The sequence below is a fragment of the Anomaloglossus baeobatrachus genome, chromosome 9 (assembly GCF_048569485.1).
Source record: "Anomaloglossus baeobatrachus isolate aAnoBae1 chromosome 9, aAnoBae1.hap1, whole genome shotgun sequence".
NCBI classification, from domain to species: domain Eukaryota; kingdom Metazoa; phylum Chordata; class Amphibia; order Anura; family Aromobatidae; genus Anomaloglossus; species Anomaloglossus baeobatrachus.
In genome coordinates this window covers 65169934-65196659 of record NC_134361.1, presented here as the reverse complement: position 1 = coordinate 65196659, position 26726 = coordinate 65169934, and the positions used below count along the sequence as shown (strand labels likewise).

General features: G+C 45.8%; 1 protein-coding gene across 1 annotated transcript in view; it reads left to right on the top strand.

Moving 5' to 3' along the window:
• Positions 1-26726, top strand: part of LOC142251825 (phospholipid-transporting ATPase IG-like) — a 223007-nt gene that overhangs the window by 77658 nt on the left and 118623 nt on the right. The window contains exon 2 of the mRNA XM_075324873.1: positions 12943-13062. Coding sequence (XP_075180988.1) covers positions 12943-13062 — 120 coding nt within the window. The remainder of the gene's footprint in view (positions 1-12942; positions 13063-26726) is intronic.

The following is a 26726-nucleotide window of genomic DNA, read 5'->3' as shown; positions in this document are numbered from 1 at the left end:
ATTATATATTTATATATATATATATATATATATATATATTATATATATTTATATATATATATATATACACACACACACACACACACATACACATTTTACAATAATAATAATAATAATAATAATAATAAATTACGGCCACAAAATTTCTACAGACAAAATAAAAAAAAATAATAATCAATCACACCATATATATATAATATTTTAGTGTGTGTGTGTATGTATGTATATACAGTGCCTACAAGTAGTATTCAACCCCCTGCAGATTTAGCAGGTTTGATAAGATGCAAATAAGTTAGAGCCTGCAAACTTCAAACAAGAGCAGGATTTATTAACAGATGCATAAATCTTACAAACCAACAAGTTATGTTGCTCAGTTAAATTTTAATAAATTTTCAACATAAAAGTGTGGGTCAATTATTATTCAACCCCTAGGTTTAATATTTTGTGGAATAACCCTTGTTTGCAATTACAGCTAATAATCGTCTTTTATAAGACCTGATCAGGCCGGCACAGGTCTCTGGAGTTATCTTGGCCCACTCCTCCATGCAGATCTTCTCCAAGTTATCTAGGTTCTTTGGGTGTCTCATGTGGACTTTAATCTTGAGCTCCTTCCACAAGTTTTCAATTGGGTTAAGGTCAAGAGACTGACTAGGCCACTGGAACACCTTGATTTTTTCCCTCTTGAACCAGGCCTTGGTTTTCTTGGCTGTGTGCTATGGGTCGTTGTCTTGTTGGAAGTTGAAATGACGACCCATCTTAAGATCCTTGATGGAGGAGCGGAGGTTCTTGGCCAAAATCTCCAGGTAGGCTGTGCTATCCATCTTTCCATGGATGCGGACCAGATGGCCTGGCCCCTTGGCTGAGAAACGGCCCCACAGCATGATGCTGCCACCACCATGCTTGACTGTAGGGATGGTATTCTTGGGGTCGTATGCAGTACCATCCAGTCTCCAAACGTCACGTGTGTGGTTGGCACCAAAGATCTCGATCTTGGTCTCATCAGACCAGAGAACCTTGAACCAGTCTGTCTCAGAGTCCTCCAAGTGATCATGAGCAAACTGTAGACGAGCCTTGACATGACGCTTTGAAAGTAAAGGTACCTTACGGGCTCGTCTGGAACGGAGACCATTGCGGTGGAGTACGTTACTTATCGTATTGACTGAAACCAATGTCCCCACTGCCATGAGATCTTCCCGGAGCTCCTTCCTTGTTGTCCTTGGGTTAGCCTTGACTCTTTGGACAAGCCTGGCCTCGGCACGGGTGGAAACTTTCAAAGGCTGTCCAGGCCGTGGAAGGCTAACAGTAGTTCCATAAGCCTTCCACTTCCGGATGATGCTCCCAACAGTGGAGACAGGTAGGCCCAACTCCTTGGAAAGGGTTTTGTACCCCTTGCCAGCCTTGTGACCCTCCACGATTTTGTCTCTGATGGCCTTGGAATGCTCCTTTGTCTTTCCCATGTTGACCAAGTATGAGTGCTGTTCACAAGTTTGGGGAGGGTCTTAATTACTCAGAAAAGGCTGGAAAAAGAGAAAATTAATCCAAACATGTGAAGCTCATTGTTCTTTGTGCCTGAAATACTTCTTAATACTTTAGGGGAAACACAGAATTCTTGTGGTTTGAGGGATTGAATAATAAATGACCCTCTGAATAAACTTTTCACAATTTAAAAAAAAAAAGAAATACCATTCTTTTTTGCTGCAGTGCATTTCACACTTCCAGGCTGATCTACATTCCAAATGTCACAATGCCAAGTTAATTCCGAATGTGTAAACCTGCTAAATCTGCAGGGGGTTGAATACTACTTGTAGGCACTGTATGTATACATATATATATAATGTGTGTGTGTGTGTGTGTATGTGTATGTATGTATGTATGTGTGTGTGTGTGTATATGTATATGTGTGTGTGTGTGTATATATATATATTCTGTCCATATTATTACCGCTGCCATCCATCGGACTCCACAGAGGCCAAAATCCCTTCCTGATAAATCAAGGGTTTAGAAATCCCGACTACACCGTACTGGAGGCCACACATGGCGTCACCCAGCTTTCCCGGGCTCTGATATCTGCTCCCATCCGTGCTGGACTCTGGATGGCAGCTCCGGCCACAGACTGGACATATTGGCTCTTGGTGCCTGTTTGGACACAGTGATATGTCCCATTTATGGCCATGCCGTCTGTCCAGCACCGTTGGTACCTATGAGGTGATCTCGGCACTGCTGCTATTTAGCTACTCTGCTCCTACAATAAAGCAAAACTGCAGAAATGAAGTCCACAGTCTGAACAGAGCCTAAGAAACCACTAACTGACATTATTAACTATTGTAGAAAAGCACGAATCAAGGACCGTTCTCCTTACTAGTGATGGCAGAGCGGGCATGTTCTCAGGGCTCACTCTCATCACCGTAGAAATCGGACATGTGCTATATTTTTCTATAGGACAGCGCTCCCACCAATGTTACTCAGAGGGGCAGTGCTGATGAATGACTGAGTTTTTTTCACTTGCAAAATCTGTAGAGCTCAGCATGCTCAATTTCATTCCCAAATCGGATGCCACATGGAGCCACAGTATACTATATGGCCGCAGTATAGCGGTATAGTATATGGCAACAGTATAGTGTATGGCCACAGTATAGTGGTATAGTATATGGCCACAGTATAGCAGCATGGTATATGGCCACAGTATAATGGTATAATATATGGCCACAATATAGCCGTATAGTATATGACCATAGTATAGCTGTGTAGTATATGGCTACAGTATAGCAGTATAGTATATGGCCACAGTATAGCTGTATAGTATATGGCCACAGTATAGCCGTATAGTATACGGCCACAGTATAGTGATATGGTATATGGCCACAGTATAGTGGTATGGTATATGGCCACAGTATAGCCGTATAGTATATGGCCACAGTATAGCCGTATAGTATATGGCCACAGTATAGCGGTATGGTATATGGCCACAGTATAGCAGTATAGTATGTGGCCACAGTATAGCGGTATGGTATATGGCCACAGTATAGTGGTATGGTATATGGCCACAGTATAGCGGTATAGTATATGGCCATAGTATAGCCGTATAATATATGGCCACAGTATAGCCGTATAGTATATGGCCACAGTATAGCAGTATGGTATATGGCCACAGTATAGCAGTATAATATATGGCCACAGTATAGCCGTATAGTATATGGCCACAGTATAGCAGTATGGTATATGGCCACAGTATAGCAGTATAGTATATGACCACAGTATAGCCGTATAGTATATGGCCACATTATAGCCGTATAGTATATGGCCACAGTATAGCCGTATAGTATATGGCCACAGTATAGCGGTATGGTATATGGCCACAGTATAGCAGTATGGTATATGGCCACAGTATAGCGGTATAGTATATGGCCACAGTATAGCGGTATAGTATATGGCCACAGTATAGCAGTATTGTATAAGGCCGCAGTATTGTATATGACCGCAGTAGAGCAGTATAGTATATAGCCACAGTATAGTATCTGATTATTACAGATGCATTACATTTCTGTAACACAAAGATCCAGTTAGTGGTCCTGTAAATGATTAATGGCTGCGGAGTTAAAAAAAAACCAAATTGTACACTATTGACAAGTGAGAAAAAAAAATCATCCAACTTTTTGGATGAAAATCGCACTTTTTTTTTCTTCATTCCTGTCCTCGTGTGGCCCCGGCCTATAGACGTGGTGCCGAGGTGTGTACAGTCGGTGGCCGCCTTGGTGTCTGCACTTGTCCTCGCAGTGTGGAGCAGACATTTCCTAATATTTCTTACACTGGTAATAGTGTATTTCTCCTCTATCAGATCCCGCACACTTCTGCTCCTACTGTTTTGTGTCCTGATTTCTTTTTGTTGGCATTGTGTTAATGTTAACTCTGTACAAATTCTTCTGGCGACCTTTGTCCGCAGCTTTTTAGAAGTCTCGCTGACTGCTGAATTACTGTACAGCTTTTCTGGGGACTTAATCTGTAGACACGGGCTGATTGTAATGTATGCATTAAATAACGAGGAGTCCGGCTTTACGCTGTGGGCACAATGGGTAAGGCGGCATGCTTCAGTTTTCCTCCACAGGTAAAATGCATTTAGTGATTGCTTGTGCTGTTATTGTAGAATGTGGTTTGTTTTGGACGAGTAGTGGACGATGAAAAAATGTATTTTCAGAAAAACTCCTTTTTGTGTGTGGGGGGTAGCGCATTCCAGAAAACTGGTGCAGCTCGAGAAAAGTCTTGGACTCAAAAATGGGAGGTTTGTATTATGGAGGATGTCGGTCACAAATCATTGGTAAAACAGATGGCATGGGTGTGTGGGATGAGCTATGGGGAGCTACAGCAGTGTGGAGTGCATACATATATGCTCGTACTTGTCATTAGTGGGGGTCCAGATCCCCCCCCCCCATACCTGAGGGTAAAGGCCATACTGTGTAGTCTCATAAGTGTGTGAAATCTTCTCATCATACAGCAACTGGAGACTTTCTTGAGACTAGGAGCCATATAGGAAGAAGAAAGTACAATATAGGTCTGTACAGGGTGCAGAATAACCATGGGGTGTCTCCGAGGCCGCGGTGATTTGTGCGATGTTACAGCCTCTGCAGTAGGAGAACATTAGCTTGGGGTCACCTCCGCCGCAGGCTATTGTAAAGTTTATATATGAGCTTACAGCTTTTATTGTAAAGGTCCTCGGGTACAACATGTATTATAGCCATTGTTCTTAAAGGAACAGTACAGCCATAAAAAGCGAAGAAAAACCTGGTCCTGAAATAAATCATTTTGCAGAGCGAAAGGGAATTTGTCGCCAGATTTTTGTTGCCTTATGCTGCTCTGAAATAGGGTAAGCCTAGGTGTGATTCCAGCACTTACAGGGTTGCTTGCTATAGTTTTGATAAAGCTAATCTCAGCGATAACCCCACTCACACCACTGATTGGCAGCTTTCTGTGTACACTGTGCATAGGCAGAAAGCTGCCAGTTGCAGTGGGGGATGGGATTGACAGCTCATAATTATCAAGAACCACTTTTCTGCTGGGGTACAAGCCCCCTCAGGAATAATCTACCGCTAAGTGTTTTATCAAGACCAAAGCAAACAGCACAGTAAGGGATGCTTCACACACAGCGAGATCGCTGCTGAGTCACGGTTTTTGTGACGCACCAGTGACCTCATTAGCGATCTCGCTGTGTGTGACACTGAGCAGCGATCTGGCCCCTGCTGTGAGATCGCTGCTCGTTACACACAGTGCTGGTTAGCGTTTTTTTATTGTTGCTCTCCCGCTGTGACGCACAGATCGCTGTGTGTGACAGCGAGAGAGCGACGAAATGAAGCGAGCAGGAGCCGGCATCTGGCAGCTGCGGTAAGCTGTAACCAGGGTAAACATCGGGTAACCAAGGTGGTTACCCGATATTTACCTTCATTACCAGCCTCCGCCGCTCTCACGCTGCCAGTGCCGGCTCCTGCTCTCTGCACATGTAGCTGCAGTACGCATCGGGTAATTAACCCCATGTGTACTGTAGCTAGGAGAGCAAGAAGCCAGCGCTAACCAGTGTGCGCGGCTCCCTGTTCTCTGCACATGTATCTGCAGTACACATCATGTAATTAACCCGATGTGTACTGTAGCTAGGAGAGCAGGGAGCCAGCGCTAAGCGGTGTGCGCGGCTCCCTGCTCTCTGCACATGTATCTGCGGTACACATCATGTAATTAACCCGATGTGTACTGTAGCTAGGAGAGCAGGGAGCCAGCGCTAAGCGGTGTGCGCGGCTCCCTGCTCTCTGCACATGTATCTGCGGTACACATCATGTAATTAACCCGATGTGTACTGTAGCTAGGAGAGCAGGGAGCCAGCGCTAAGCGGTGTGCGCGGCTCCCTGCTCTCTGCTCATGTAGCGACATTATGATCGCTGCTGCGTCGCTGTGTTTGACAGCTAATCAGCGATCATAACAGCGACTTACAAGGTCGCTGTTGCGTCACAGAAAATGGTGACGTAACAGCGACGTTGTCGGTGTCGCTTAGTGTGAACCCAGCAGCCGCCATACATATTAGATGGCTGTTGGATGAGTGATGTCTTGGCCTATGGATCAGCCATGTGAGCGCTGCGGTCTGGAAATGACACATGACAGAGATGGGTCAGTGTACCTTACAAAATACAGTCTGCTGAGGATCGCTGATCAGGATCCAGTGTATCCCGTGCATCGCCCAACCACTGGATGAGTGACCATTGCTGTATCTGTGGTGTCCACTGCCCGGACCCCGATTGATCACCGCAGCGGCAGACTTTGGCTTTGTGCACATGTGGCATTTCTGTTCCTCATTTGTTACGTTTTTGGTGTTTATTCTGCACGGTTTTGTCATAAAACCTGAAGAATTTCCTCGTCTCAGCAAAGTGAATGAGATCCCTGAAGTCAAATGCAAACGTTGCTTATTTTTTTTTTTCATTTGCAGATTTAAAGGGGTTGTCCACTACTTTTACATTGGTCTATATTTAGGCTAGGTCATCAATGTCTGATCGGCCGAGGTCTGACATGCCGCACCCCCACCAGTTCACTGTCCTTGCTGCCAGCGGTGGCAGCTGGAAATGCTCAGTTCCGGCACTGCACCGTCCTCTGATAGCGGCCATGGCTCTACATGCATCTCCTATTCAGATCAATAGGAGGCGGATGTGCAGTACCCGGCCGCGGCCACTAAAGAAGATGGAGCAGCTCCGGAGCTGAGCATTTCCGGCTGCTGCCAGGACCCCCAACAGCTGATCGGTTGGGTGCAGGGTGTTGGACCCCGGCCGATTTAGACATTGGTGGCATATCCTAAGGATAGGCCATTAATGTAACAGTAGTGGACAACCTCTTTAAATCTTCAGCATGTCAATTCTTTCAATGTTTTTTGCTACAGATTTCACCCATATTGAGTGGGGAAAAATCTGCAACAAAAAACGCATGTAATAAAAAACGGAGCAAAAACGAGCGTATTTTACTCAGCAGCTAACACATCAGAATTTGCAGCAGAATTTCCCGCAGTAAATCCTGACTGTGTGCACGCGCCCTTAATCTTCTGGCTGAATGGTGTAAACGTGCATGTGCCCTTCTGCTTTATTCATTCTCTATGGACGTCAATAGTGGCCGGACCCAGGAGGGGACCATGTTCATCATCATCATAGAGCGGCTAGGCAAAGATGTGTTGGGGTTCGGTTACACGAGCAGCTTTCTGCTCAGGAGAAACTCCATCAGCAATATAAGGCTAAGTTCACACTTCAGTTGTATTAAATCCGTCAGGTCCATTGTTGCGACTGAACGACGGATCTAATTTTTTTAGCTGTCAACAGATGTGTCAGGCTAGGTTCACATTTCACATTTCCGTTCTTTTGTATCAGTCACAATCCGCTGCTCTGATAAACAACACAATCTGTTTGGCGGATTCCGTTGTTTACCATATACTTGTATGAGCGGCGGATTGCAACTGATGCCCTTGCATTGCATCCTCCGCCCGACTGATTAGTTGTGGAACGACTGACTGTCGGGCAGCAGAAACACAGTGTAACGTTTTTACACAGGCGGCCGGCTGCTGTGAGGGATCAGCTGATCATCCGGCGGCCGGCTGCTGTGAGCGATCAGCTGATCATCCGGCGGCCGGCTGCTGTGAGCGATCAGCTGATCACCTGGCGGCCGGCTGCTGTGAGCGATCAGCTGATCACCTGGCGGCCGGCTGCTGTGAACGATCAGCTGATCACCTGGCGGCCGGCTGCTGTGAGCGATCAGCTGATCACCCGGCGGCCGGCCGCTGTGAGCGATCAGCTGATCACCCGGCGGCCGGCCGCTGTCAGGGATCAGCTGATCTCCCGGCGGCCGGCTGCTGTCAGGGATCAGCTGATCTCCCGGCGGCCGGCTGCTGTCAGGGATCAGCTGATCTCCCGGCGGCCGGCTGCTGTCAGGGATCAGCTGATCTCCCGGCGGCCGGCCAGCTGATCTTTCTCTCGCTCTCATTTTACAACGGAATCCGTTTTCTAATCCAATTCTTGTCATCCGTTGTACAACGCATCAGTCACAAGCGCCAAGCAACGCATGTGACTGATGCAAAACAACGGAAATGTGAACCTAGCCTTATTTTACAGGATTGCGCTCACAGGAATCCTGTGAATAAATTGGTCCGTTACTTCCGCTGTGTCCGTTTTTTGACGGATTTGTTGTCATCAGTTTGTGTTTTTGGACATCCCAATGGGAGTATAGACATGCTGGGCATGCTCAGTAGAACATGACGGAATCAGCACTGGGTCCCGTCGTGTGACGGATTACGGCGGAATCCAGCACCATAGACAGCCATTACAACTCTTGACGGATGGCGACGGAAACCCGCGGAGTGCGGTTTTTTTGACGCTCCAACAAACGTTACATTATGCGTTCTTTCCGTCCGACGGTCCGTCACTAAACGACTGATCCATCACGTGGCCGATGCAATGCAAGGCCATCCGTCGCAATCTGTCGTTAATACATTTCTATGGGGAAAAAACAGATTCCTGACATATTTTGCAGGATACCGTATTTCCTTAAAGTCGACGGGTTGTAGCGGATGCAAAACAACGGAAGTGTGACGGCAGCCTAACGAGCTGACTTTCATTTATTTAGGACTCTTCTTTTGCCCAATATATAGGGGCAGAGCGATGGGTAATGCAGTGGCTCCCTCCATGTACAGCCTTGATTTGCACGGATCAGCCATGATTTAATCCCCCATAAATGATTCAAGCAGCCGATGCTTTACACGGAGCAATATAATCAAGAATGCAGGTTCTTCTGAACGTTTATTATCTGCATGAATAAAGTTTCCAAACTTTTTATATCCCTTCTATTTGTATACACTGCACAGCGCTGTGTATACAACCGTCCAATGGCCCATAACCTTGGAGCGTTTGGGTTATTTTGAGGCCGAGGTGTGATAAATATTTGTTTCCTGATGCCGATATGTGTGATACATTGTATACACAGTATTTTCCTCCTATTTACTTCCACCTTCACATTGATGGCTTCTGTCAGAAATAAACCAAATTGTAGCTTTTTACGTCCTACACAGTAATCATCCCTTTCTGAAGCGCAGAGCGGTCATTTTCCAGAAATGAGCCCCTCGTGGCCCCCTCCGTTATGATGGTAACCCCCCACCAGTGCCGGGGATGTGTTGACTTTTCCACGTATCCAGCAAAACTTTCATCTGCGACATGACAAACACAAGCCCTTGTCAGCGTGAGTTAGTGGAGAGCTCCCGCCATGCCTCTGCTTTTATACGCTCGGTGACAAGGAACTTTCCATTACAGACTTAGCTCCACGGAAGCCATAGACAGAAGCTTGTAAATCCGCACCAATTTCCATCTGTCACCGGTAGCAGCCTGCCTTAAATTAGTAATAAGCTGTGGCAAAGGCGCTTACTTCATAGCAGAGCTAGAGTCGTCCTCCTGCCCGGCTCGCGGTGTCCTATCCCCGCCGGACCGGACGCTGGACTTGTGTTGTTGCAGAAGATCTAAGCTAAGACCTCTTGGTCTATGGAGAAATGTTAATACAAAGGATTATACATGGGATATTCCACCCTGTCTAATAGGAGAAATGGAGAGTTTTTTAAATAATGTACCGTATTTTTCGCTTTATAAGACGCACCTGATTATAAGACGCACCCCCAAATTTGGTGAAGGAATAGAGAATTTTTTTTTAATAAATGGGGTACGTCTTTTAATGCCAGTGTCCGTCTAACAAATCATATAGAGTATATGTCCCTCATAGCCCCCCCATCCTAAAATTAGCCCCCTTAATCTGGATATGGCCACCTTATATTGAATATAGCCCCCTTGTGCTGGCACACATCCCCCAGTGATGCCACACGTCCCCTGTGGCTGGCACACCTCACCCTGTGTTTGATATCGCCCCCATGCTGCTGCTTTTAGTAAAATAAACTTTCCTTACCTTCTCCAGCACTATCTTCCCTCGTGTCCCCCTCCTTGGGGTTGAGCTCCGGCTTCCTGTATTTCCTGGTTCTCGGCCGGTCATTTGATCGGCACAGCAGAGTGACATCTCTGCGTGCATGATCACAGCAGCAGGAGGGAGACCGGGGAGACACGCTGGAGGGGGTAAGTAAAGAGTTTTTTATTTTACTATGGGCAGCAGCATGGGGGCCATATCTAACACGGGGGGGGGGGGAGGCATGTGCCATCAAAGGTAAGCACAGGCACATATAATATGCGCTGCTTACCCAGCCCATCGCCGCGGTGCGGTTTTAGCACCATGGTGATGGACAGCGGCTGTGCATATTATATGAGCGGGAGCAGGAGATCAAAGGCTCCCTCCCGCAGCTTCACCAGCCTCCACCAGCCCCCCCCAGCACTGCTCCAGAGCGGCCCCCACCTCCCCTCGACCCTGCAGTATATAATCCGTATATTCGGTTTATAAGATGCACCCCCTACTTTCCCCCAAAATTTGGAGGAACAAAAGTGCGTCTTATAAAGCGAAAAATACGGTACTTGCTTAGCCAACAAAGCGAGCAATTTTTGGGGATGTTTGAGACCGGGGCGGACATACAACCAGGGGGTCCATTGCTACCTCCAAAACAGTGTTAAAGGGAACCTGTCACCTGGTTTGTCCCCTATAACCTGTGGTCACCACCAGTGGGCTCTTATATACGGCATTCCAGAATATTGTCTATAAGAGCCCAGGCCGCACTGTATAATGTGAAAATCACTTTTATTATACTTACCTGCGGGGTGATCCGGGCCGATGGTTGTCGCTGCTCGCTGGTCCGGTGCCTCTGCTCTGTGGTGATCAGTCCTCCTTCTTTGCTCCGTGTAGCTGACACATCCTATGTCATTCACACAGGCTGGCATTGTGGTCCTGCGCATGCGCACTTTGATCTGCACTACTGAGGGTAGAGCAAAGTACTGTAATGTGCAGGCGCGATGAATGGTCAAAGTCCACTTGCACATGCGCACTACAGTGCTTTGATCTGCCCTCCGCAGGGCAAAGCAAAGTGCACATGCGCAGGAACGCAATGTGTGCCTATATGGATGGCATAGGACGTGTCATCCACACTGGGCTAGGTTGAAGGAGGACAGCGATTGCCAAACAGAGCAAGCACTGGACCGAGAGCAGCGACACTCATTGGACCGGACCGCCCCCTCTGTGAGTATTATAAGTGTTTTTTTACGTTCTACAGAGCAGCCTGGGTATGCTAGAATGTTGTATATAAGAGCCCACTGCTGGTGACCGCAGCTTATATCAAAAACATGTGGTGACAGGTTCCCTTTAAGCTTAGCCTGATTCTCATTAAAATAATTTGGAGATCTTTGGAAATCACATGCCTTTTGTATTTCTTTCTCACTGGCGTCATAGAACGAATCCCAGAAACTTGGAGTAAGAATTACTTCAACAGCAGTCACATTAGTTGACTACAAAGGGTCCATGTACGGTTCTTGCACAGAGGTCCTCTTCTTCGTTTGTCCACCATGGGTTTGGGAACATATCTGTTGAGTTTTTCTCTGGTATAAAATGATGATCTCATGGTGCCCGGCTGTGGCATGGTGATTAGCACTTGGCCAAGTCTTCTACTGAACCTGTACACATCATCTCGTGTAGATTGATGCAGATCAGTCGGGATACTTGAGACCTATCTACATGTGACTATGTGAATGAATCACCACTTAATTTTTGCATAAAGGGAACCTGTCAGGTGCAATATGCATCCACAACCACGAGCAGTTCTGGGTGCATATTGCTAATCCCTGCCTAACTGTCCCTGTATCTAGTAGCATAGATAAAGAGATCTTTAGAAAAAGTGTTTCTAAAGATCCTTTATGATATGCTAATGAGCGAGGGGACTAGTCACAGGGGCGTTAGTTCATGCACTCATTCCACCCTTTTAGCATCGTAGCACATCCACAGGGGTGTGCTAACATTGTATTCAGTACTCTTTTGCCTAGTGTCATCAGTGGTGACGCGCGTACCTGTATGTTGTAACCACACTTCAAGTCATGCGCACTATCAAGCCAGGTGTACGCATCCCAGCTTCATAGAGGTCTACTGCTTATGACCGGAAGTGACAGGACTTCTGATCATGCACACTGGTCAACATCTGAAGCGACGACCATGGACACAGGTACGTGTGTCACCGCTGATGACGCTGGGCAATGGGCATTGAGTAGCATATTAGCATCTAAGCATACCCACAGGAGTGAACTAAGAGGGCAGAATGAGCACAGGAACGAACACCCTTGTGACTGGTCCCTGCGCTCATTAGCATATCATAAAGGATCTTTAGAAATTCATTTTCTAAAGATCCCTTTATCTCTGTTAGTGTATACAGGGACGGTTAGGCAGGGATTAGCAATATACACCAGAACTGCTCGTGGCTCTGGGCGTATATTGCACCTGCAGGTTCCCTTTAAAGCTCCCCCAAAACACATTTTTTTGAAATCCGAGCACAACACGGATCATGGACACATTCTGTATGATATAAGCCAGCATGTCCATTTCTAAGTTGCCTGACACTACTGTAATACATCTGAAGAGCCGGACACTAGGCGCACGCCAGCTTACCCTTAAATAGCATTGAGACAAGTGTTGCCTGATATTTCCCAACAGCCTATTAAATAAAACAAACCCAAAAAAACTTTTTTTGTATTCCTGATGAAACACTTTTTCTGCAGAAATAGAAAGATTAGATAAACATGTTATTTCCTAAATGGATCCTCTCCAGCAATTCCTGTAGCCGGCATCTTGTGTTCCCGATTACACCCTAGCCTGAGATTGTGTGTGCCGGGTATCGTGCCTCCGGTGCTTGCGCCTCCGGTCCTGTACAAGATATGGATGTAATAATACCAGGGTGATCCGTCATGAAGGTTTGCATTGCTTTGGTGATGGACTTATGTTTTATATCCTTTTTTTTTTCTCTCTTGTATTTGACAGTGTCCCGGAGAAGAAAATCGTGTAGGAACCCGGACTGTGTATGTTGGACATCGGCCAACGTCAGAAACAGATTCTTATATTGCTCCAAAATTCTGCGATAACAGGATAGTCTCATCAAAGGTTGGAAAGCTTCTTCATTACATAAGCTGCTGTTTTTTTTGTTAGTTGTCTTTGTGTTATTTATATAGATTTTTGGGATAAGCATGCTGCTGTGTCTGTATTCCTAATTATCTGACTGTGCCGTACACCTAGACGCCGATGTGCGGTGAGACACAAGCCCCTGTGTGTGGCCATCACCGGCAGCACGTGGTGCAATTACCCATCCCTGTCTTCTGCCTATAGAAGAATGTAGCAATGGGCTCAAAACAATTCACCAAAAACAAGTGCACAGATTTGCTTTAGTTAATACAATTGCACCATGTTTGTGGCTGCAATCCTCATTCCTTCCTTCATTCTCCACTCCTGATAATGCAGTTTACAGCCTGATGCACGTTTCAGGTTTTCCTCTTGTGGTGTTGCCTCTCCCAGTTATATAAGCTGGATGTGATATCTTGGTACATCTAGGGTGCTACTGTCTTCATTTGCTAATATATAACTTTTCCAACAATGTAATTATTGCATATCATGCAGGTTTTTGGGTTTTTTTCCTACTTTTTCTATAATCTGGTTTCTCTGCCCTCCCGGAGTCTGCAGATGCTTTCCCCTTTTTCCAAAATGTGTGGAACTCCTGTATACTCCCGGTTTTGATGGAATCTCTAAGGGCATGTGCGTATGTTGCATTTTTTTCATGCGTTCTTGCAGCGTTTTGAACTGCAGTGTTTCAATGCAAAGTCTATGGGAATTAAGCAAAATTCGTCTGCATGATGCTTTTTTAAACGCAGCGTTTTGAATGTCAAAATTTTGTCAAAATCTCTGCGTTTATAAAAGCAACATGTCCATTATTTTTTTGCGTTTTGGCAGCGTTTAGCTAACATTTGAAGTCAATGGCCGTTTTGAAAACTCATCCAAAATCAAAATCCTAGCGTTTTACATGCATTTTTGATGCTAAACGCATGCTTTTTTGCCAAAATTGAAGCATGCGGTTTTGGCACTATAGTGAGGTCAAGAGGTTTCCTTTTGCCCTCATATCCAGCCCGACTAAAAAAAAAAAAAAAAAAAAAAAAAGTCAAAAAATTAAATTTATTTTAAACATAAATATTAAATCTCAATAACCATTTAAGGAAGATTATCATTATAGTGTATGATTTAAAGCATGAAAATTTTTTTTCACTTTTTTCCTAGTGTTTGTTTGAATGTTTAAACTTTATTTAGTAGTGTCTTTGTATTGAAAACGCATCCCATTTTAAGCACGGAAAATGCATGTAAAACGCGGCAAAAACGCATGCGTATTTCCTACGTTTATGTGGTCAAAACCAAATTTGACTGACAAATTCTGCCAGAGGATGCGTTCATTTCTGCAAGGTACAGAATGCAACGTGCGCACATGGCCTAAGGGTGGGTGCACATGATCAGGGTTTGCAGCATTTTGGTTGCAGGGTTGTGTATGTGCAAAATGCTGCATTGCACAATGATTGGGATTTATAGAAATCTACTGCCCCTTTTGTGCTTCTTCTCTCCGCAGCATGAACTGACATGCGGCACAGATTTCCGAGCTGCAGCGTGTCAATTTATGCTGTGAAGACACTAGTGTTCTCCGCAGGGAGAACAGAGCGAAAGTCCACAGAGGCCCGAACCCTGATCGTGGGCACAGGACACTCGCGTCTCCCCAGGAGAAGACGTGTACGGATCTTGTGCACCCACCCTAACACTAAAGGAAGGTAGAAGGAGAACCACAGTCAGGAGCTCAGAAGGGTTTGTAACATTTTGGCAGATGACCTATTTAAAGGACCTCATGGGAACCTGTCCTGTCCTCAAACACAACCTGCAGCTATGGGGTTAATCTGTGATTTAATAGTGTTCCACCAGCTTTCAGTCATAGAGGTGCAGCTTCATTCACCACTGAGTACATAGTGAATGGCAGCTGTAACCACACCCCAGCAATGACTGACAGCTGGCTCTTTACTGATGCTCTGAGAAGCCGGCTTTCAGACCTAGAGGTGCAGCTTAATCACCACTGAGTACATAGTGAATGGCAGCTGTAACCGCACCCCAGCAATGACTGACAGCTGGCTCTTTACTGCTGCTCTGAGAAGCTGGCTTTCAGAGAAAAAGGAGCTAGCACGATCTGAAAATGGCATTCATCATATAAAAAGTGCAAATGCACAGATTTATTCCAACTGTACTATAATATAAATTGAGATTTTTAGCAAATAATTGATCAATTATTTGAGCCACCCCTGCCAATGTCAAGGCAAATCACAATAGGGGGGTCCTACACTATATTCTCTATTTCATGTGCCATGCGGCCTCCTAGATAAAGTTAAAAGCAGAACCATAATGGAGCACACATACCTGTAACCTGTATATAGCCGCTTCCATGTTGCAAAAAAGGCACTTGTGGATAGAGGCCAGCCCAGGTCCCAACATGTGGAGCAAGCTCTACACATACCAGGACTATATCAGAACTGACCCTCCCAGTGCCAGACAGCAACCATTGATAAAGGCAGACCAGATACAAGTATGGTGCTTAATTAGCAATGCCTGTGGAAACTTTATCTAGGAGGCCGCATGGCACATGAAATACATAATATAGTGTAGGGCCCCCCTATTGAGATTTGCTGTGACGTTGGCAGGGGTGGCTCAAAGAATTGATCAATTTGCTAAAAATCTCAATTCATATTATAGTACAGTTAGAATAAATCTGTGAATTTGCACTTTTTATATGACGCATGCCATTTTCAGATCGTGCTGGCTCCCCTCTCTCTCAAGCTGGCTTTCAGGCCTAGAGGTGCAGCTTCATTCACCACTGAGTACATAGTGAATGGCAGCTGTAACCGCACCCCAGCAATGACTGACAGCTGGCTCTTTACTGATGCTCTGAGGAGCCGGCTTTCAGTCCTAGAGGTGCAGCTTTAGTCAGCACTGAGTACATTGAGTGGCCGCTGTAACCACATGAGTACATAGTGAATGGCAGCTGTAACCGCACCCCAGCAATGACTAACAGCTGGCTCTTTACTGATGCTCTGAGGAGCCGGCTTTCAGTCCTTGAGGTGTGGCTTGAGTCACCACTGAGTACATCGCACGTGGCGGCTGTAACCGCACCCCAGCAATGACTGACAGCCGGCTCTCAACTGATGCTCTGATTAGCCAGCTGTGAATCAGTGATGAGGCACAGTTAGTTACTGCTCACTGTCTACTCAGTGGTGACTTCAACTACGCATCTACGACTGAAAGCTTTCTGCTGCCGGTTGGAATAAAGTTAATTTCCTCCCGGTAGCCCGTCTTCTGACTTTAGAACACTAGTAAACTGCAGATTAACCTAATATCTGCTGGATAATAGTGTTTCACGTTAAAGAAACTCTGCAGCAGGAAAATAAAGGACCTTTTTAATGAAAAATATTTAGACGTTTGCTCAACTTTGCATTCAGGAAGCAAACGCATGATAAGGAAAATCCTGTGCAGTAGTGTGTGTGTGTGTGTGTGTGTGTGTGTGTGTATATAGTGTGTATATATAGTGTATATATAGTGTGTGTGTGTATATATAGTGTATATAGGTGTTTAAATACAGCAATTACTTCTGACTGCTTCCAGGTCACAATGTGGGTAATTCACATGGTGGAAAGTTGCCACTCTGGATTTGGCTGAGGATCGGTGATAACTTCACAATTTTCACTTTTACTGGCAATTGCTGGAGATGGGTTAGCTTTAGTAATCCGTGTGTAACTGTAGCTTTGAGGTTTGTATCCTTTGTCATTCATTGCTATGAAGGCGGTCCCCAAAAATTATTAAAATGTTATTTTTTTGGGCTTCATAAAGGAATTTTTCAGACCTAAAGGGAATCTGTTACCGAGTATTTGCTATGTAGTTTGAAAGCTTCATGATGTAGGAGCAGAGACCCTGATTCCAGCAATGTCTTGGGGAATGCTGCAGAAAAAAAAAGTTGTTTTTGTTATGCATTTTTGATGCTTTTTTTCATGCATTGTGATAGTGATAGGAAAATCATTGGAAAAATCACAAGCAAGTGACATTTCAATTGTTTGGTGTAGTGTTTTTTTTTTTTTTTTATTTTTATTATTATTATTCTGCACCAAAATCTGCAATGTGTGCACTGCACTTCAGGAATCTCAGACTTTGCTGGCTTATGTTTTCCCTTGCAGATTAATTGATTAAAATCGGCAATAAAAAAAAAATGCATCAATAAAAGTAGAGTGTACACACAACCTTTTATATTAGGCTTGTCGTTGCAATAGCATCAGTGTTTTATCAGCAGGAGACAATTCATTGAGGACTAGGTGTCTTGTGCCTCTTGGTCTTACCACATCCTACCACTGATTAGCAACTATTTGTCAATGTACATGGTACACAGAAAGCTGCTAATCAGTGGTGTGAGTGGGTTATACACTGCTCAGCATTCCCAGCTCTGCTAGATCTGCAGCAGAGAAAACTGTGATTCCGTCACAACTGATTCACCCAGTAAGTGATACATCACTGGAATCAGGGTCTCTGCCCCTAAAGTTCAGATTACAAAGCAAAAACCTGCTGACCGATTCCCTTTATTATTCAGCATTGTGTAGGGGATTTGAGCCGGATCTGATAGCGGTTTAGTAAATACTCCGGCTGGGCTCTCTATGTCGGAGGCATCTCATCCATGCTGTGCACCTTTGAGTATACGTAGACCCGGTGTATGGAGACCTCCCGCTGTGATCCCAGAGGAGCACATACTGTGTAATTAGATCTTTCCTATTGATGGAGAAGCCCCTCTCGAGCGTGTGCCCCCAATACACGGAGTAACCGCCGCCTCAGTCTGGGTTATTGATTGCTTCTTCTTGCGGTAACTGAATTTGTATTGAACTTTTGGCTTTTACAGGAAGATCTTTTTGAGTGTTTAAGCTTCGATCAAATAATTTGTGTATACTGTTTACGGAGAGCAGAGTCTCGTGTATGTGCGCTATATACAGAGAGATGGGAGTATATGGCTTGTATACACAGAGAGGGCTCTGAAATCTGACTCTTGATGGCTGCCACCTACCCCAGGGCTTTATACAAGAAGCCTGGAGCCAGACAGGGCTTTTACAAGGTGTCTCGTCACGTGGGGCCGCGCTCTGCAAATCGTATATTCATCAGCTAAACGCTTCCTCCCGTAATGACCTGATCCCAGATAATGAGACTCGGCCCTGGGTCTCCCGACGTCACTGCTCCTGAACTGGGTCAGCGCTCAATTATTAGGCTCTGCATTCACCCGGGGACTACAGCGAAAAACACAGAAAAAACAGATTGGCAGGAAAAATTCTGCGTAAAATCTGTGCATTTTTTTTACATGTTTTGCACAGATTTTTTTGGAGTTTTTAACCTGTGGGGTCCCCCCCCATCCCCCATTCATCTGAAAGGGAGAAAAATGTGTGTGTGTATATATTGTGTGTGTGTGTGTGTGTGTGTGTGTGTGTGTGTGTGTATATATATATATGCGGCACGGTGGCTCAGTGGTTAGCACTGCAGTCTTGCAGCACTGGAGTCCTGGGTTCAAATCCCACTAAGGACACTGCCTGCAAGGAGTATGTATGTTCTCCGCGTGTTTGCGTGGGTTTCCTTCCACACTCGATAGGGACTCTAGATTGTGAGCCATAATGGGGACAGTATTGCCAATGTATGTAAAGCACTATGGAATTAATAGCGCTATGTAAATGAATAAAATTATAATATAAATATATATATATATACATGTGTGTGTATGTATATATATATATATATATATATACATGTGTGTGTATATATATATATATATATATATATATATATATATATATGTGTATGAATGTATGTATATATAATTTTTATATTTATAAAATATATAGTGTGTGTGTATATAATTATATATATTTTATAAATATAAAATATCATATATATATAATTTATATTAATTATAATATATATATATATATATATATATATATATATATATATATATATATATTATAATATTTATATATTTTATATTATATACTTTATATTATTGTGTATGTATATATGTATGTGTGTGTGTGTGTATGTATATATATATATATATATATATATATATATATATATATATATATATATATATATATATATATATATATATATATATATATATGTATGTATGTATGTGTATATATATATATATATTAGTGATGAGCGAGCATGCTTGTAACTACTCGGTACTCGCACGAGTATCGCTGTACTCGGGCTGCTCGGCGGGGACCGAGTAATCTCGCGATACTCGTGCTGTACTCGTGGTCTTCATTTCTGCATGTTGGCGCTCTTTTGAGAGCCAGCCCTCATGCAGGGATTGGCTGGCAGACCACTGCAATGCCACAGCCCTGTTAGTTGTGGAATTGCAGTGATTGGCCGGCCTGCACAGCGTGACCGAGCCTTTATATCGGCCGGCGCGCTGTGCTCTGCTCACAGCTATCCAGACAGTGAGTGCAGGGAGAGTGTCGCTGATTCAGGGAAAGCTTTGCGGCCCTTTATAGTTAGTTCCGGAGCAGGGCTGCAAACAGTGTGACCAGAAGTCCTTCTCAGGACTATTCTAGTTGTATACAGGCAGGCAGGGTATAGCCAGGTCGGAGTACAGTATCAGAGTCCTTCTCAGGACTATTGTTGCTATATACAGGCAGGGTATAGCCAGGTCTGAATACAGGCTAGTGACCAAAAGAGTCCTTGTCAGGACTATTGTACCAGTATACAGGCAGGCAGGCAGGGTAGTGGTGACCGTATACCAGCCTTCATCATATCTGGGGCTGGTGTACACAGTGTAAAACAGTCCAGATAGTGTCTGACTTGTCTGTAATTGTCGCTCCCCAAAAAAACCTGTTAGGTTCTTATTGCGTCCGTGCTTGGTTTTTAAAACCGCACGTGTGTGCCTGTTGGTGGCAGCGTACAGGTGCACTTGTGTGCAATTTCCACAAACTTTGATATAACGCACAAGTAGTGAATATACACGTCAGCAGTGCACAGCATTGCAAAATGCGCAAGGGCATTGGCAAGGAACAAGGAAGTGGACGTGATGGTGGTGCAGGCAGAGGCTGAGGTCGTGGGCAAGCTCTAATTTCGCCACAACAAAGGGCCACATCTAGTCGCTCGCACGTCCTGTCCCAAATTCTTGGGGACCGCAGCAGTACACCGCTCTTGAACCAAGACCAGTGTCAACAGGTTGTTAGTTGGATAGCAGATAATGCTTCCAGTCAGATTGGCACCACCACAAACACTCTGTCTTCCACACGGTCAAGTGTCAGTAGCCGTGATACTGCACCGCACATTTCTGAACCTGATCCTCCTTCCTACCACCAGGCTGAGTACACGTCCTCCTCGGACATTAATGATCCCACACTTGGACACTCGGAAGAGCTGTTCACGTTTCCATTCACACATTCTGGCCTCTCGCCAGCTCATATTGAAGTGGGTCATGAGGAGATCGTCTGTACAGAAGGCCAAATATTTGAGCAGCCACGTTCTCACGAAGTTGGCAACGTGTCTCAACAAGTGGTGGATGATGATGAGACACAATTGTCAGCAAGTCAGGAGGAGGAGCAGGGTGCGGAAGAGGAAGACGACGTGGTGGATGATCCAGTAACTGACCCAACCTGGCAGGAGGATATGCAGAGCGAGGACAGCAGTGCACAGGGGGAGGGAGGCGTAGCATCACAACAGGCAGTAAGAAGCAGGGTGGTGGCCCCAGGCAGAAGTCAGGCAACCGTTCCCCGGAACAACACGACGACACAAGGTGCCTGTACAAATGTTAGGTCTTCCCGAGTCTGGCAGTTTTTTAAGTTGGATCCAGATGATTCAAAAAAGGCCATTTGCAACACCTGCCGTGCCAGCATCAGCAGGGGTACCAAAACTAGCAGCCTGACCACCACCAGCATGATCAGGCACATGTCAGCCAAGCACCCGACTTTGTGGGAAGTACAACAGAGTCGAGGAGCAGTGCTTGCTGATGTCACTGCTACGTCTTCGCTGGTTGTGCATGCGAGCCAATCCTCTGTCCATGCTGCCTGCGAACAAGCCTCCTCCACTCCTGCACCTGCAGTTGCCTACGCAGAAAGAACACCATCATCAAGCACGTCCTTGTCCCAGCGCAGCGTTCAGTTATCCATTCAGCAAACCTTTGAACGCAGGCGCAAATACACTGCCAACACCCCACATGCCACAGTTCTAAATGCTAACATTTCGCGACTGCTTGCGCTGGAAATGTTGCCTTTTAGGCTGGTGGAGACAGAAGCATTCCGTGACCTGATGGCGGCAGCTGTCCCACGTTACTCGGTCCCCAGCCGCCACTATTTCTCCCGGTGTGCCGTCCCCGCGTTGCATAACCACGTGTCACAAAACATCACACGTGCCCTGAACAACGCTGTTTCACCCAAGGTCCACCTAACCACAGACACGTGGACAAGTGCTTGTGGGCAAGGCCGCTACATCTCGTTGACGGCACACTGGGTTAATATTGTGGAAGCTGGGACCCAGTCTGAGCGAGGGACGGAACACGTCCTTCCCACACCAAGGTTTACAGGCCCTACCTCAGTCAGTGTTTCACCCACACTCTACAGCTCCGGAATGTCATGCTCTTCAGCCTCCTCCTCCTCCTGCGCATCCTCATCCACTGTACCCTCCACACCAGTCACAAGCTGGAAGCACTGCAGCACTGCCTCGGCGAAGCGGCAACAGGCTGTGCTGAAGCTAATCTGCATAGGTGACAAACCCCACAATGCAGAAGAGCTGTGGACAGCTCTGAAACAGCAGGCAGATCACTGGCTCACACCTCTGAACCTAAAGCCAGGAAAGGTCGTGTGTGACAATGGCCGGAACCTGGTGGCGGCTTTGAGGCGAGGCCAGCTGACACATGTTCCATGCGTGGCCCATGTGCTCAACCTCGTGGTTCAGCGGTTTATAAAGTCATACCCAGAGCTGTCTGATCTACTGGTAAAAGTTCGCCGCCTGTCTGCACATTTTCGAAAGTCACCTACTGCTTCAGCCGGCCTTGCCGGCTTTCAGCGCCGTTTGCATCTTCCGGCTCACAGACTGGTGTGTGATGTCCCCACGCGTTGGAATTCAACTCTGCACATGTTGGTCAGGATATGTGAGCAGAAGAGGGCAGTTGTTGAGTACCTGCATCACCTAAGCCGTCGGGAAATGGGTCAAACTCCACACATAACACCTGAGGAGTGGAGATGGATGTCAGACCTATGTACCATCCTCCAAAACTTTGAGGACTCCACCAAGATGGTGAGTGGTGATGACGCCATTATTAGCGTCACCATACCGCTACTCTGCCTTCTAAAACGGTCTCTGCTGAAAAACAAACATGATGCATTGCAGGCGGAGCGCGATGAGTTGCAGCAAGAAACAGTAGTGGGTGTGGGTGATAACGCACAGCCCAGCCTCGTCTCATCACAACATGCAGTGGAGGACTATGACGAGGAGGAGGATGAAGACATGGAGCTACTCTCCGGCCAAATTGAGGATATGACATGCACACCAGTCATATCCTCGGTTCAGCGTGGCTGGCCAGAGGACAGGGTAGATGAGGAGGAGGAGGAGGAGGAGGAGGACAGCATGTTCAGTCATCTTGTTGGTCAGGCTACTGAAGTCCTGGCTGTTAAGAGTCTGGCGCACATGGCTGACTTTATGGTAAGCTGCCTGTCTCGTGACCCTCACGTTAAGAACATCTTGGCCGACAATCATTACTGGTTGGTAACACTGTTAGACCCACGCTACAAGGAGAACTTTTTGTCTCTTATTCCCGTGGAGGAGAGGTCAACCAAAATGCAGCAGTTCCGGAAGGCCATAGTCACGGAAGTAGGCAAAGCATTCCCCTCACAAAACGCTAGCGACATAGGTCAGGAATCAGTGGACAACCGAGGCGTACAGCCGAGAGAGGCACAAGTCCAATCCGCCAGAGGTAGGGGAACAGTCTTTAAGATGTGGGACAGTTTTCTCAGCCCCTCACGTACCACAGCCCCTGAGGTGCGGGGTAGTGCCACAAGAAATCCTAAGTTTGCCCAGATGCTGAAGGAGTACCTTGCAGATCGAACAACTGTACTCCGACATTCCTCTGTGCCTTACAATTATTGGGTATCCAAGCTGGACACGTGGCATGAATTGGCTCTCTACGCCTTGGAAGTCCTGGCCTGCCCTGCTGCTAGCGTTTTGTCAGAGCGTGTTTTTAGTGCCGCAGGTGGAATCATTACAGATAAACGCACCCGCCTGTCAACTGAAAATGCTGACAGGCTGACTCTGATCAAGATGAACAAGGGTTGGATTGGGCCAGACTTCACCACACCACCAGCAAATGAGAGCGGAATTTAAAGTTTGCCATGTACCTCCACTCACCCATGGGTACACACTTCTGGACTTTGGATAATCGCTGGACTGCTCCTCCTTCTCCTCATGCGCCACCATGATGATGACCGTTACAAATTGCAATACTTAGGCCTTTGTTTCAGGTATACCCCCAGTGGTAAATTTTTTCGCCCATTCTTTGCAGAATGGACATTACAACGACAGGAGACCCGCTCCTTTGCAATGGGAACAATGTTTTGAGGCCCTCATGCACGTCTCTACCCAGGGACAACGTGGAGCTTCCCAATTTTTGGCTGCCCTGCCTAAGGGCTATACTATAATACACCCACTTCCTGACAATGGACACTTAATGTTTTGAGGCCCTCATGCACGTCTCTACCCAGGGACAACGTGGAGCCTCCCAATTTTTGGCTGCCCTGCCTAAGGGCTATACTATAATACACCCACTTCCTGACAATGGACACTTAATGTTTTGAGGCCCTCATGCACGTCTCTACCCAGGGACAACGTGGAGCCTCCCAATTTTTGGCTGCCCTGCCTAAGGGCTATACTATAATACACCCACTTCCTGACAATGGACACTTCAGGTTTACAGGCCATCATGCACGTCTCTATCCAGGGACAATGTGGAGCCTCCCAATTTTTGGCTGCCCTGCCTAAGGGCTATACTACAATAGACCCACTTCCTTACAATGGGCACTTCAGGTTTACAGGCCATCATGTACGTCTCTATCCAGGGACAATGTGGAGCCTCCCAATTTTTGGCTGCCCTGCCTAAGGGCTATACTACAATAGACCCACTTCCTTACAATGGGCACTTCAGGTTTACAGGCCATCATGCACGTCTCTATCCAGGGACAACGTGGAGCCTCCTAATTTTTGGCTGCCCTGGCAAAGGGCTATACTAAAATAGACCCACTTCCTTACAATGGGCACTTCAGGTTTACAGGCCCTCATGCACGTCTCTATCCAGGGACAATGTGGAGCCTCCCAATTTTTGGCTGCCCTGCCTAAGGGCTATACTACAATAGACCCACTTCCTTACAATGGGCACTTCAGGTTTACAGGCCATCATGCACGTCTCTATCCAGGGACAATGTGGAGCCTCCCAATTTTTGGCTGCCCTGCCTAAGGGCTATACTACAATAGACCCACTTCCTTACAATGGGCACTTCAGGTTTACAGGCCATCATGCACGTCTCTATCCAGGGACAACGTGGAGCCTCCCAATTTTTGGCTGCCCTGCCTAAGGGCTATACTACAATAGACCCACTTCCTTAAAATGGGCACTTCAGGTTTACAGGCCCTCATGCACGTCTCTATCCAGGGACAATGTGGAGCCTCCCAATTTTTGGCTGCCCTGCCTAAGGGCTATACTACAATAGACCCACTTCCTTACAATGGGCACTTCAAGTTTACAGGCCCTCATGCACGTCTCTATCCAGGGACAATGTGGAGCCTCCCAATTTTTGGCTGCCCTGCCTAAGAGCTATACTACAATAGACCCACTTCCTGACAATGGACACTTAATGTTTTGAGGCCCTCATGCACGTCTGTATGCAGGGGCATTGGTGAACCTCACAATTTTGGACTGCCCTGGCAAAGGAAAATACTACAAAGACTCACTTCCTCAAAATGGGCACATTAGACTCAAGAGGCCTTCATGTACGTCTCTTCTCAGGGACATCTGAGTGCCACACAATGTTTTCACGTAAAATCTTTCATGTATTAACCCCTTAACGACCGCGGGCCGTAAAATTACGTCCTAAATGACATAATCTTACTGCCCGCGGTCCTCCGGCGGCAGCATGCCGCGATCGGCACACATCTCAGCTGATTTTCACAGCTGAGATGTGTGCCTGCTAGGCACGAGCAGAATCGTTATCTGCTCGTGCCGATTAACCCCTTATATGGCGCTGTCAATACATGACAGCGCCATTATAAGCGCGATCGCGGTAAAGTTTTACTTACCGCCGAAACCGGAAGTCACGTGACGCGATCACGTGACTCCCGATAGTTGTCATGGTAGCACAGGGTCATGTGATGACTCCTGTACTACACATGAATTGGTTTCACTTTCGCTGTGCCCGGGGCACAGCAAAAGAGAAAGACAGCGTATCTGCTGTTTACAGCCTTCCAGCTGTGATCAGCAGATACTGCAGAGCGATCGGAATGCTGATCGCAATAGCCCCCTAGGGGGACTAGTAAAATAAAAAAAAAGTTAAAAAATAAGTTTTAAAAAATTAAAAAAAAACAAAAAAACCTAAAAGTTCAAATCACCCCCCATTCGCCCCATTGAAAATTAAAGGGTTAAAAAAATAAAAAATATACACACATTTGGTATCGCCGCGTTCAGAAACGCCCGATCTATCAAAATATAAAATTAATTAATCTGATCAGTAAACGGCGTAGCGGCAAAAAAATTCCAAACGCCAAAACGACGTTTTTTTGTCGCCACAACTTTTGCGCATAATGCAATAAGAGGCGATCAAAACGTAGCATCTGCGCAAAAATGGTACCGTTAAAAACGTCAGCTCGAGACGCAAAAAATAAGCCGTCATTGAGCCTAAGATCCCGAAAAATGAGAACGCTACGGGTCACGGAATATGGCGTAAAACGTGCGCCACTTTTTTCGGACAAACTTCCGATTTTTTTTTTAACCCCTTATATAAAAGTAAACCTATACATGTTTGGTGTCTACGAACTCGCACTGACCTGAGGCATCACACCCACACATCAGTTTTACCATATAGTGAACACAGTGAATAAAATATCTCAAAAACCATAGTGCTATCGCACTTTTTTTGCAATTTTTCAGCATTTGGAATTTTTTTGCCATTTTCTAGTACACAATATGGTAAAACTGATGGTTTCATTTAAAAGTACAGCTCGTTCCGCAAAAAATGAGCCCTCACATGACCATATTGACTGAAAAATAAAAAAGTTACGTCTCTCAGAAAAAGAATGGTGAAAAAAAAAAACGGAAAGCGAAAAATCGGCCGGTCGTGAAAGGGTTAATCTCAAAAAGTAACATACACCAGCTCTATCTCACTATTGCGTATGTGCCCTTAACATTTCTGCCATGAAAAATCATTTTGGTGTCATTTTGGAAGGTTTTCTGGTGAGTCCGTAAAAATGGCGTTAAACGCGGACAAAATTGTTCACAGCTGTGACTTTTGAGTGATAAATGCTTCAAGGGGTCTTCCCCATGCTGTTGCCATGTCATTTGAGCACTCTTCTGAGACTTTTGTGACATTTTTAGGGTTTCGCCATGCTGCCGGGGGGTCATTTCACAAAAATACTCGGGTCTCCCATAGGATAACATTGGGCTCGTTGCTCGGCCCGAGTAC